Source organism: Pongo pygmaeus, chromosome X (genome assembly GCF_028885625.2).
Source record: "Pongo pygmaeus isolate AG05252 chromosome X, NHGRI_mPonPyg2-v2.0_pri, whole genome shotgun sequence".
Taxonomy (NCBI): Eukaryota; Metazoa; Chordata; class Mammalia; order Primates; family Hominidae; genus Pongo; species Pongo pygmaeus.
Window position 1 is genome coordinate 20670832 of NC_072396.2, and position 14328 is coordinate 20685159.

At 40.6% G+C, this 14328-nt stretch overlaps 1 protein-coding gene across 10 annotated transcripts in view; it reads right to left on the reverse strand.

Moving 5' to 3' along the window:
* Positions 1-6007: 6007 nt before the first annotated feature.
* The window catches only part of RPS6KA3 (ribosomal protein S6 kinase A3), a 116749-nt gene continuing 108428 nt past the window's right edge, over positions 6008-14328 (reverse strand). For all 10 annotated transcript variants that reach the window (XM_063660543.1, XM_063660541.1, XM_054471564.2 and 7 more), the window contains 2 exons: positions 12211-12351; positions 6008-11621 (listed from right to left, as the gene is read on the reverse strand). In XM_063660543.1, coding sequence (XP_063516613.1) covers positions 11499-11621; positions 12211-12351 — 264 coding nt within the window. In that variant the 3' untranslated portion in view covers positions 6008-11498. The remainder of the gene's footprint in view (positions 11622-12210; positions 12352-14328) is intronic.

Below are 14328 nucleotides of genomic sequence, written 5' to 3' on the forward strand. Positions count from 1 at the left end.
ATGAAAGGATTTTTTATGAAATTTATTTAAATTTTGCTTCAAGGTCAAATAATTATGAACTTGAGCTTTGGAGTTAGAGAGACCTGGGTTCAAATTCAAGCTCTGCAATAACTTATTACTCTATTTTCTTGGGCAAGTTTTAATCTCTTTACAAGTCTCTGTTTTCTCATCTGTAAGTTGGATGTAGGAATAGTGCTAACCGGCCAGGCGCAGTGGCTCACACCTATAATCCCAGCACTTTGGGAAGCCGAAGTGGGCGAATCACCTGAGGTCAGGAGTTCGAGACCAGCCTGGCCAACATGGTGAAACCCCATCTCTACTCAAAAATTGAAAAACTAGCCGGGCATGGTGGCAGGCGCCTATAGTCCCAGCCATTTGGGAGACTGAGGCAGGAGAATCACTTGAACCCAGGCGGCGGAGGTTGCAGTGAGCCAAGATCGCGCCACTGCACTCCAGCCTGGGCAACAAGAGTGAAACTCCATCTCCAACAAACAAACGAACCAAAAAAAAAAAAAAAAAAAAAAAAAAAAGAATAGTACTTACATTAGGTTGTTGCAGGAATTAAATTGATATAATGCATTCAATTAGCAATTGTGCCTAGTACATGGTAAGTAGTTAGACTCTAAGAGTCTGGAACTCTAAATGTTTAAAAATAAAAAGTTTCTGTCAATTACCCAGTATAAAACCTCAAAGAGGAAAAAAAAATCAGGCTTCATTTCTCTACTGTAGGATGGTTCCCCCATTTGACTGATCATCTTAATCACTTGGAAGGAAATGAGTCGTGTGGACATCTGGGGGAAATGTGTTCTAGGCAGAGAGAACAGCAAGGGCAAAGGCCCTGAGTGGGAGCATGCTTGGTATATTCAGGAAATAGCAAGAAGCCAGGTGCAGTGGCTTCCACCTGTAATCCCAGTGACTCAGGAGGCTGAGATGGGAAGATCGAGCTTGAGGCCAGTAGTTCGAGACCAGCCCAGGCAACATAGCGAGACGCACCCCCCCCCCACCCATCTCTAAAATAATAAACACACGACAATAAAAAAAGCCAGGCATGGTAGTTCGCATCTGTAGTCCCAGCTACTTGGGAGGCTGAGGCAGGAGGATCCTGAGCCCAGGAGTTTGAGGATGCAATGAGCTATGATTGTGCCACTGCATTTCAGCCTGGGCAACAGAGTGAGACCCCATGAAAGAAAGAAGGAAAGGAAGAAGGAGGGAAGGACATAAATGAAGGAAAGGAAAGAAGGAAGGAAGGAAGAAAAGAAAGAAGGTCAGTGTGGCTAGAATGCACTGAGCCAAGGGAAGAATTCGAAGAGATGAGATTGGAGAAGTAAGGAGGCCAGATCACTTGTAATCTTCAGTAGGTTTTTTTTTTTTGAGATGGAGTCTCGCTCTGTCTCCAGCTCCATGCCGGAGTGTCCAGCTCCAGGCTGGAGTGCAGTGGCGCGATCTTGGCTCACTGCAACCTCTGCCCCCTAGGTTGAAGCGATTCACCTGCCTCAGCCTCCCTAAGTAGCTGGGATTACAGGTGTGCGCTACCATGCCTGGCTAATTTTTGTATTTTTAGTAGAGATGGGGTTTCGCCATGTTGGCCAGGCTGTTCTTGAACTGCTGACCTCAAGTGATCCACCCGCCTTGGCCTCCCAAAGGGCTGGGATTACAGGCATGAGCCACTGCGCCCGGCCTTTCAGTAGGTTTTTAAATAGATCATTTTGGTTTCTGTGTTAAGAACAGACTGTAGGGGGCAAGGGTGGAAATGGAAACCACACAGGAGGCTACTGTAATAGTCCGAACGAAAGACAGTTGTGGCTTGAACTAGGGTATAGTTTCTTTTTGGGATGGTGAGAATGTTCTAAAATTACATTATGATAATGGTTGCACAACTCTATAAGTACCATACTAAAAGACATTAAATTGCTGGGTGCAGTGGCTCACGCCTGTAATCCCAGCACTTTGGGAGGCCGAGGCGGGCGGATCACAAGGTCAGGAGTTTGAGACCAGCCTGGCCAATATGGTGAAACCCCGTCTCTACTAAAAAATATAAAAATTAGCCAGGCGTGGTGGTGTGCACCTGTAGTCCCAGCTACTTGGGAGGCTGAGGCGGGAGAATCGCTGGAACCCATGAGCTGAGATCATGCCACTGCATTCCACGCTGGGCAAGAGTGAGACACTATCTCAAAAAAAATAAAAACAAAACAAAACAGTAAATCGTACACTTTTTTTTGAGACAGAGTTTCACTCGTCTCCTAGGCTAGAGTGCAATGGTGTGATCTCAGCTCACTGCAACCTCCGCCTCCCAGATTCAAGCGATTTTCCTGCCTCAGCCTCATGAGTAGGTGGGATTATAGGCTCTTGACACCATGCCCGGCTAATTTTTGTATTTTTAGTAGAGATGGGGTTTTGCCATGTTGGCCAGGCTGCTCTTGAACCCCTGACCTCGGGTGATTCACCTGCCTCAGCCTCCCAAAGTGCTGGGATTACAGGCATGAGCCACCGTGCCTGGCCTAGATTGTACACTTTAAATGGTGAACTGTATGGCATGTAAACTATATCTCAATAAAACTGTTAAAGAAATAGGAGATGGATCAAATGACAAATGGTACTGAGGGTTTAGCTGAGATTAGAAAATATAAATTTGCAGTGGTGTCAGTTTGCATAATTACATGGTTTTCGAAACTGCCATTGCAAAATTGTAACTGAGACAATGAGATCTGACCTAACCAACTCCAACTCCATCTTGTTTCTTTTCTTTTTTTTTTTTTTTTTGAGACGGAGTCTCGCTCTGTCGCCCAGGCTGGAGTGCAGTGGTGAGATCTCGGCTCACTGCAAGCTCCGCCTCCCGGGTTCACGCCATTTTCCTGCCTCAGCCTCCTGAGTAGCTGGGACTACAGGTGCCCGCCACCACGCCCGGCTAATTTTTTGTGTTTTTAGTAGAGACGAGGTTTCACCATGTTAGCCAGGATGGTCTATGATCTCCTGACCTCGTGATCTGCCCGCCTCGGCTTCCCAAAGTGCTGGGATTACAGGCGTGAGCCACCGTGCCTGGCCAACTCCATCTTGTTTGTAACTTCCAAGCTGTCCTTGTTCATTCCTGGGTGTAGGCTGGACTAACTTTAGGAGAAATTTAGTTTACAGTTTAAAACAAAAATGATAACAGCCCTTTCCCAAAATGAATCCCCTTCTTGCCTGGGGACTAGACTGCCTTTGTAGGACTAACAAATTAGCCAAAAGATTAGAAATTATGGTTTAGGAGTCATGCAGCTGGAGGCTACAAGATTCTGACTCTCCCCAAATTGCTCCTGGGGATAACATCGCTATCATAATGCCTAAGATCACTGCTTGATATATTTTGCAGACCCTGCACTTGATGGATCAGTTGGCACCACCCTGATCAATAAACTGGCTAATATGAGCCTAGGAACTGACTCATTGCAAGAGGACAGCTTCAGTCCCCTATGACTTCACCTCTGACCTGGCCAATCAGCACTCTTGGCTCATGGCCCCCCCCCCCCCCCACCAAATTATCCTTTAAAAAACTCTGATTCCTGAATGCTCAGGGAGACTGATTTGAGTAATAATAAAACTCCAGTCTCCTATACAGCTGGCTCTGCATGAATTACTCTTTCTCTATTGCAATTCTCCTGTCTTGATAAATTGGCTGTCTACACAGAGCAAGGTGAATCCATTGGGTGGTTACATTTCTTCCATACAATAGCTGACTGCATACAATCATTAACCAAAATGATCCAGGATTGGAGTTTTTTTTTTTTTTTTGCTCAGTGGGTGCAGAATAAGGGAAAGATATAAGGAAGTTGCGGGTGCTTCTGAGAGAGAAGTTCAGATTATCAGCTATGGGGCCATGAGGTTCAGTCTGGATAAAAAAGGAAATAAAGACTGGGGACTGTGGGGGAAAACCCCAAAGGGATAAAATTCAAATTCCTTAATATGATTTATTATGCCTTTGATGATCTGGCTCCTGCTTATCTCTTGAGCCTCACATATTTCTTCTTCTCTTACTTTTTAAGTTCTAGTCATACAGAACTTTTGATTTTGAGTGCCTCTAATTCCGAATTTCTATACATTCTATTCTACCCTTCTCCCTTGCCCTTTTAGGTCTCAGATTAATCATTGTTTCCTTAGAAGGTCTGCTCTAATCCCTAGGCAACCCTGCTACATATTCCTACAGCATCCTGCACTTCCTTTACCTAGCTTTTTTTAGTGTGTCAATTTTATGAATTCAGGGTACATTAATATAAAGCTGCAGAAGCCTGACCATGGCCAATACTGCTACTCTGTGTCAGTCTGTCTGAGAAGCCAGGTGTTTCTATAATCATGATAGGCAGACTAATGAACTTCAAAGGTGTCCATGTCCAAATCCCTGGAATCTGTGAATATGTTATCTCACATGGCAACAGGGAACAAAAGTTGCAGATGCAATTAATGTTGCTAATCTGTTGACCTTGAGATGGAGAGATTATCCTAGATTACCTGCGTAGGTGAAATCTAATCACATGAGTCCTTAAAAGTGGAAGAGGCAGAAGAGGAGGGGCAAAAAGATGCATGTGGAGAGGACTTGACCCACCGTTGCTGGTTTTGAAGATGAAGGAATGGGCCGTAAGTCAAGGAATGGAGGCAGCCTTTAGAAACTGGAAGAGGCAAGGAAACAATTCTTCCCTAGGGCCTCCGGAAAGGAACGTAGCAGCCCTGCTGACACCTTGATTTTAGCTCAGTGAGACCTGTATTGGACTTCTGATCTCCAAAACTGTAAGATAACAAATCTGTGTTGTTTTAAGCCACTAAATTGTAGTAATTTGTTACAAAAATGGTAGAAAGCAAATACAGTTAACATTCCTACCTTGCCTCAGCATAATGCCAAGTAGACCTTGAAGGTCGCCATCTTATCTCGAGTAACTAAATCCAAGTGGATAGCCCCTAAACCAGCTGTTATGGGCTGAATTGTTACCTTCCCCAAATCCTTATATGTTGAAGTCCCAACCCCCAGTACCTGAGAATGTAACAGTATTTGAAGATAAAGTCTTTAAAGAGGTGATTGAATTAAAATGGGGCTGTTAGAGTGGGGCTCTAATGCAACGTGACTGGCGTCCTTATAAAAAAAGGAACAGCAAGGCTGCACAAGCACAGAGGACCAACCATGTGAAGAGGCAGCAAGAGGCCGGCCAACTGTAAGCCAAAGAGAGAGGTCTCTGAAGAACCCAACCCTACAAGCACCCTGGTCTTGGACTTCCAGCCTCCAGAACTGTGAGAAATAAATTCTGATTAAGTCACTCAATGTGTGGTATTTCATAATATGGAACTACTAAGAAATGTCAACTGGGCAAGAAAAGGCTAACTTCAGGCCTATATAACCCATTCCCTCTCTACTAGGAATCAATGAACTCAATCAAATTTCCTCCAAAATGTGCTGATATTTATTACCAGAGAGAAAATGTAAAGTCCTTATCTCTAAAATGCTTTTAGCAAGATATACTTGGTCTTTATAGATGGTTTATTGTAAAACTTAGGATTTGTGGATTCATGAGGCATGACTGGCTGGAGAATGAGGGCTCATTTAAACTGCATAATGAAGTATAAAAAGGAGATGTTGCAAAATCAAATGACTCCCTTTGTTTGAACAAGGTCTCCACATACAACGCTCAGAAAGAAACTTGTCCTTTTTGAATCCAAAGTGCACCGAGAGAGAAAAGGGCCATTTTTGGAGCTGGACTCTCTAACATTTTGGACTTCCCTAAAAAATGAATATTTCATCTGTGTCTGGTGATCATCCCATATCCTTTGATTCATTAAAAGTTTGGTATTGGGTAAGATCTATGATTTATGTGTTTGACTTGACAAACCCTTTGAATGAAACAATATTATGCATGGAAAAATTATTTTGCACTTCTTAACTCAAATATTCCTGTTTTATCAATCTAGTTTCAAAAATATACTTTGGATAGAATTTCACATTATAAAGGATTACATGATCAAAATAATCTGATAAAAGGGACAAACATGCATTGATTTGAAACTTTATTATATAAATTTTCATTTCTTTTAAAGATTACAAAACCTGTTCTATGACAGGAATACAAGCAATATTGTTCCAGGATTATTCATGGATACATCTGAAGAGCTTAGATTACACATTAATAGTATGATTTGAAAACTTCCCAGATTAGACTCTTAAGTAAAACAATTTAAAGTATTTAGTGACACTTGATCCTTTACAAGCATTTTATAATTATGGCAGCAATGCCAAGCATCTGATGCGATTTAACCACCAACAAAAGGTACAATACGTAAGAATTCATGATATGGTATCTTGAGCTTCTGGCATGCCTTACTAGAGAGAAACTAGTATAAAGGAAGATCATATATAATAGTAGAAAAATATTTGTGATTTTTTTCTTTTTTAAAAACTATTTAAGTAGGCACCCACCCCATTCCCACCCATGACCAAAAATGCAAAATAAGTACATCCCTTAGGTGTATACCTTCCCTTTTGCTTAGGGCAACAGTTAAGATAAACTAATACATGTATATGATTTTAAGAGTTTAAAACTCATCACCCATAATCAATAAGGATGCTAAGGAATGGCAATACCTTGAAGCTTTTTTTAAAATTAAAAAACAAAGTTTTAGATGGTAAACTACACTTACAGAAACACAAACCAAAATCTTTATGCCCTTGCTTTGTACGTGAAAGTTCTATTTTAAATACTTGTTTGAAAAACTCATTATACAGTTCATTCAGTACTATGGTGATAATAGGAGTAAAGATGTTCACTTCCATTAGACAACGAACTAATCTACTTAGAGAGGACTATTATAGCGACTCTCTTCTCATATACGTTTACATATACTCTACTCATGGTATGTGCTCTAAAGAGGTTTTATTGAGGTTGGTACCTCTGAACTTAAATCTCTACATTTTCCTTTCCACTAATCTCTATTCAAAATGTCATATACTTTGCTAGTTGCTCTGGGAGAAGTCATGGACATTTAAACAGCTTATCATGCAGTTCAAGATTATATGGCAAAATAATGAGGAAAGTGCCTTAAGAGGTAGGAAGTAGGCTCTCATCCCAACCCTCGGTATGCCCTGTTACGAACAGTTAAAAAACTAGAATCAAAGTGGTAAATGTGAGGCTGATAGTAATGCCAGGCTTAAGAAAATTAAGTTGACTTAGTTACTAGAATTCTTTGAGAACACTCAGTCACACTGGAACCAGTTGCAAATCACTTGATCACACAGAATACAGCAGTGTCAAAAACACATAAAGCACACTGTAGATACAAATTCTTCTTGGCCATCCATATTTGGGCATTATCATTCTGGAGATTCTTCATTGGAAAAAGTGGTTAAGTGTGGCTCTGTTGAATACCACAGTCCCAAGAAAGTGAATTTCATTCCTTCATTAATTGGTCTCCACCAATGGTCACTTGGGGAGACCAGCAAAATGTTAAGCAACCTGGGGTTGAAAAGAGGACTATTTTCATTAATTGAAATAAAAATACTGAGTTAAGTCAACTTATCTGTGAATTAAGTAAGGCTCAAAGTATATATCCAGTTTAAAGTTAGTTACATGGCATTGGGCCTTTCAGAGGGACACAACTATAGGACTAGATTGAAACCTCCTGGTTTAAGCACCAAGGTCAGCCATGGAGTCCATCATATTTGTTAATCTGAGAAAACAGACCTTTTCTGAACCTTTACATTCCTGAGCTATCTATCCTAAGGCCTTCATAAGTCTCAATGCTCAATCAACCATAAGATAGAATTTTCTTTATAAAATATAGTAAAGCAAACTGAAAAATTATAGGTCATTTTTAAAGGCCAGGAAGTAGAGAATATCAAAGCCATGTTGAGATGGGCATTGCTGGCCTCCATGGTGATTAAGCGCATCCATAGCAAGACCTGCAAATCTTGAATGCTTTTCTGCTGTCATCCCAGGCTGGGCTTACCTGAGTCCCTTTTCTGCCGAATACATTCTGCCCTCTCTTGAAGCCTTTGCTCTGTTCAAATCTTTCCTGGGCTGAAGGTGCAGGGCACAGCTAACTGGACAGCCCCACCTCCCATGATGTCCCCTGGCCCCAACAGCAGTCACTTCTTAAAAAGAGATGGGAAATGGTTGACCCAAACCCACTTTTTGGAGTACACTGCATGTGAAATGTGGAAACTCTACAGCATACACACCACAGCTTCTCTCCAGACAATCATAACTGACTTTTCACACATACAAGCTTCACAGCATCTCAACTTTGGGCCTTGTCAAAATTATTACATTTTTGGACTTTTGGGGTTGCTTGTGAATAAATGCATCCATATCAAATCTGTTAAAGTTGGGGGTCTGTTGCATTAGAAATAAGACACCTCTATAAACCAGAAAAAGCTGAAATGATTTATAAAAAACAAAAATTAAAAAAGGATGAAAAACTTACCTTCATTTAACATCATCACTTGAAAGGGAAGATACAAAACACATGGTAGTGTAATTCATACTTTCCAGTATGTGCTTGACAAGCTTAAATTCAATCTCTCATTTTGTAAAAGAGGCCTGATAGTTTAGTTTCTTCTTTCACAATGAAATATCTTTAAGACTGGACTGATACCTTCTGGGAGAAGCCTCAGTAACTGGCAGCACTAATTGGTGAAAGGCAGAAGCCTTTAGGGGCCTCAATACCACAACTGTAGGGGCCTGAAGAATTGACGCTGAGAAATTAATGGAAAAGTTAACCCAACACAAGCACTATATTTAGAGCACATTGTTGGCCAAGTTTTTCCACTGTATGTCAAAAGCAATGGAAGAGAATAACAGGACCACAGATTAAATACATTTAAGTAGAAAGCCTTCCATTTTGTGAACATATAACTTGCTTTTCTCCAATAAAATTGGCTGCTGGGCTAAGCAAAGAAGGTAACTATCTTCGAAAGAAATAAAAGTTGGCATCACATACCAGTAGAGGACTGCCCAAGAAATATGTAGTTTTTGAACTCAGCTACTGGTTGGTGATCATATGGGGGAAAGGCAGCATGGTGTTATGAGGGGAAAAAAAACAAAATGGGGAGGAGTTAAGGATTCTAGACTTTGATATGTGTCTCAGGTTCTCTACATGCAATATGAGAAAGTTGGATTGGGTAATTTATAAGGATTTATGTGTTTACTTCTAGTTCTAAAAGACTATGATGGACAATACTCCTAAGCAATTATGGAGTAGCATCAGTGTAAAAAATCTGAAAATATATATTTTTCTGCTCAGAATGACATTAACATTTTAAAAGTGACAATAATTTGAGATGATCATAGTTTGAAACACTGAATAGAGGAGGGAAAAAAGCTCTCTTTCCAGGCAATGGAAAGCAGCTTTTAATAGTTAGCATCCATATATTCAAGAATTTGAAAATACTTTCTCTATCTAGACATTCTGATATCCTTCCTATACATTATTTCATTTAGAAGCTAAACTTACATTTGATTTCTATGCAGTAATCATTTTTGTGTCACTTGGGCAAAAGAAATGTTATAGATTTCCCCTTTCTCTTTAATTGCATAGAGGAGAAGTTAAGGAATGGCAAGTGGATTTCAGGACATTTAGACAAACCACACTCTCTTGGCTTTGTACTCTTAGGGGAAAATTTCAAGCTTCTGTGGCAGGAAAAAAGGTTTCTGATATAAATGGCTTATTACATGATGACTAGCAAAAATCTGTATGAGTACATTCTTTTTTTTTTTTTTCCTTCTTGAGACAGAGTCTCACTCTGTCGCCCAGGCTGGAGTGCAATGGCGTGATCTTGGCTCACTGCAACCACCACCTCCTAGGTTCAAGCGATTCTCCTGCCTCAGCCTCCTGAGTAGCTAGGATTACAGGTGGGTGCCACCATGCCCAGCTAATTTTTGTATTTTTTAGTAGAGACAGGGTTTCACCATGTTGGCCAGGCTGGTCTCAAACTCCTGACCTCAGGTGATCCACCTGCCTCGGCCTCCCAAAATGCTGGGATTACAGGCGTGAGCCACTGCGCCCAGCCCGTATGGGTACATTCTTGATGAGGTAAGTTAAATCACTTTTTTCTTGCTCATATGTCTTTTACATTACATACTGATGTATGCTAGGCAGCTTGGCAAAGACACAGGTAATAATGGGGACTGAAGTTTCTTTCATCAAATACGATTGTGGAAACTACCAAATTAGATGCAGATAATGAATACTGCAATCTAAGCAGGCCCAGTGGCCATTATGAAAACTGATCATTCCTGAAGTCAAAGGAAGCAGTATGTGGCTATAAATTATCATGAGGGATTCAGAAAATATTCAATGCTGTTCACTTAGCCTGCCCTACCTATAATTTTAGGTTAGAACAGATACTGTTTGATCAATAATGTTTTATTCCCTAAAATAAGAAAGTTTAAATCCAATTTCATACAGAGGCCTTTGGCCTTTATTACATTTAAATTAGTGTTTAATATAGAATATCTATTTAAACATGAAATATCCAATAGGACTTCAATTACCTGTTGCTAAATTTTCCTTCACCAATCTCCTTACCATGACTCTTAAAGGGCTTTGACGTATATTGGCAAAATCCCAGATGATATGCCAAATTCTAAGTATGGATGCTATGTAAGATTAGAAGTGCAAGGACTACTTCCTTAATTAAGGAAAAAAGAACTCTAAGGAGTTGCAAAGTATATGGACTAACTTCATAGGTGTATTCTTGATTTCATGCCACACACATATGATAACTTTCTCTACCATAACAGCTCTCTAGGTTAGTCTGACAGAGCACCTGACTTTAAGAAACAAACAAATGAACGAACCAGTGAAACAGACATGGGGAAAGATATGTACATTTTGGAAGTATTACATTCAAGAGCTGTTCCACAATCTGGCCATTTTTAGGGCTGTCCAACAATACTGTTAATCCAGGTGAACTATTTAACCAGATTTAATAGTCAATTGATTAATAATAATAGATTCCAAGTTAAACAAGGCATGTATACATTAAAGAAAGCAGTACAGAAATGTACTGTATATGAACTGTTTACAAAAACATACAAAATGTTGGATGGCACAAGGGATACAGTGCTAATATAAACGGATTGTTTAAGCTAAGTGCTTAACATAAACTGTCCATCCCTATAACTAACAAAGAATATTTAAGGGACATGAAATATTTCCTATAAAAATAATGCTATATGGTGTACTTTATTCAGTGTATTTTTAGGTGGTATTCATATGTTCATTATTTTTCTCATTGATTCAGTGACTATATCTTCATCATGTTTCCATTTTCATTTCTTCCGAAGCTCCAGGAAAATCTAACTTGCTAACAATCATTTAAAGCGAGAAGAGACGAAAGCAGGAGCAGCAGCAGGAACAGCAGCATTATGGGTACCAGCTGGGACAGTGTGTGCTTGCAGGTGTCTCTCAGATATGTGCTACCTGTCGCCAGAACTTGTGCTATCAGCTTACACCATGGTACCAAATATCTCACTGAGGTCACTTCACAGGGCTGTTGAGGTGATTTTTTTAATACCTCTCCGCTGAGCAAGAGTAGAGCGGCCTACTGGTTCCAAAACTGGTGACTGATTACGGTTCAAAGCAGAATATGTAGCTGCCATGGCACCCTGAACAAAGGAAATAAAGGTAATAACAGAAATGACAATGGATAGTCACACATACACAAATACAAAATGAACAGTTTTTTCATATACAAATGTATATAGATTTTATTTGGGTTCATAATGAAAATAACCACACCGGTCAAATCCACTGACTTAACCAAAACTGTAGAGGCCAACACGGAGGTTAAAATTTTGTATGAGAGACAACACAGATAGGCTCATAACAGGCAGTCCTCACTTTTCTCAGGACTATTCAACATTTTTTCCCTTTGCATTCCTTTAATGCATAAAGGCACTAAAGAGACAGGAAGGCATGCTCTTTAAGTTGGGAAATCCATAAGCTTAATCTGTCCTTATTGATAGTGAATACCTACTTATGTAGACTGAGAGGAATTCAAAAGTCGCTCTTAAACTAGTTTTATTACTAATATATTGATATGCCTTGAGCTTTTCTAAGTCACCCACCGTAAGAGAATCCCACAACAGAATTGGATGCAGGATGAAAGAGAAAGGTGCTGGGGGCATGGACAGGGCTTCTTGAAGTCTCCCCTGGAGGACATGTGGAAAACAGTGACTGTATGGGGCTGCTCACCTTTACTAGATGTGGTGCATCCTGTCTATTTAGTTGGTATTGCGGCAGTTGGTCCCAGTGGACGATCCAAGGATGTCTGAGCACAAGAGCAGCAGTCAGTCTCTGATGAGGGTCTACATGAAGCATCTTTGACACCAGGTCCTGTAATGGGAATAATAAAACAAGCTTAAACCTTTTGTTTTGCTTCTTTTTCTATGGCTCTTGATACTAATGAACATTCTTCCTTAGCTTCTATGATACTGCTTTTTCTGGTAGCAGCCCTTTGGTCAACATGGTAATTTGGGGGAAAAAAAATCAGTCTCCGTTTTTTCCCTGCTAAATAACAGTAATTTGGTGCATCACGAGGGGTCAATTTAGCACATTTTATATATCTTTAAGTACTCTGGCTATTTTTTCCTTCAGATTTTCTGGGTTTCCTACATTTTTGTAGGTTTATTTATTTATTGAAACAGGGTCTCATTCTGTCACCCAGGCTGGAGTGCAGTGGCATGATCTTGGCTCACTGCAACCTCTGTCTCCTGGGCTCAAGTGATCCTCCCACCTCAGCCTCCCAAGGAGCTGGGACTACAGGTGTGCGCCACCATGCCTGGCTAACTTTTATGTTTTTAGTAGAGATGGGGTTTCATCATGTTGCCCAGGCTGGTCTCCAACTCCTGGATCCAAGTGTTACTCCCGCTTCAGCCTCTCAAGGTGCTAGGATTACAGATGTGAACCACTGTGCTCCGCCAGTTTATTTTTAAGTAATGTTCAGTTACTTAAGATTTTTTTTTGTGTTGCTGGTAATACTGAAAAACAACATGAATGTCCAATCACAGGAATTTAATTGGAGGGCTCTAAATGCCCCCTGAAAAGTTTATAGTATTTTTTTTCCTACTTCAAAAGCAACTCATGGGCATTACAGAATAATCAGAAAATACTGGAAAGTGAAAGCACATGAGGAACAGTTCCATAATCCCACTCTTCCAGAGACAGTCACTGTTAGCACTGCATATCTATCTAAATGCCATTCCTATGCATGCAATGTAGATGCATATAATCACTACATGGTTTTACACTCTTCAAAATAACACCACTGTCATTTATAAAAGCCACCATTTTTAAAATTTTTCATTCAAAATACATTTGTTAAGTATCCATTAAAGGCCAGGCATTCTGCTAGGCACTGGGTAGTTAACAGTGAACAACACAGAAATGAAGTCTAGGCAACATAGTGAGGTCCTGTCTCTACAATTTTTTTTTTTTTTTTAAAGCTGAGTGTGGTGGCATATGCCTGAGGTCCCAGCTATTTGGGAGGCTGAGGCGGAGGATCATTTGAGCCCAGGAGGTCAAGGCTGCAGTGAGCCGTGATTGAACCACTGTACTCCAGTCTGGGCAACAGAGCGAGACCCTGTCTCAAAAAAAAAAAAAAATGAACTCTGACTTCATGAAGTTTTCAGTTCAGTGAAGGAGAGATAAAGAATCAATAATCACAAAGCAAGTAAGTTCTTTGACAGGATGAACAAACACCAGGCGCAGCTAGAGGGACATAGAGATACCTGACTGTACTGTGCGAGGTGGCTTAAAAGGGAGTTTTTAAGAGGAAGATAAGACCTGTAGGATAAGCAGGAGCTAGATTAGAGAAAGGAAGGGGGAAACACTGCCTCAGGTAGAGTAGAGAGAATGGAGAGTGAGTTTGGAGGAACGCTCTCAGGTGGGAGAGAAGACGTCACAGTTAAGGAATTGGCAGCAGTACAATGCGGCTACAGCATAAATTTACTGTGAAGGAGAATGTGGCAGTGGATAAAGTGGGAGAGATGAGAAGGGACCAGACCAGGAAAGTCCCTGTAAGCCATATTTGCAAATGTGGACTTATTTGATGGTAATAAAGCGTTTAAAGTTAGGGAGTGATGTGGTTAAGTAGAAAGATCACATTCACTGAGTGTGGAGGAAAATGGACTGGTGAAAGATGATAGCTTCAGGGAGGTGTATGTAATGGAGAAAATTGGGCTGGGCGTGGTGGCTCATGCCTGTAATCCCAGCACTTTGGGAGGCCAAAGTGGGAGGATCACTTGAGCCCAGGAGTTCGAGACCAGCCTGGGCAACGTAGTGGGACTCCATCTCTACAAAAAATTTAAAAGT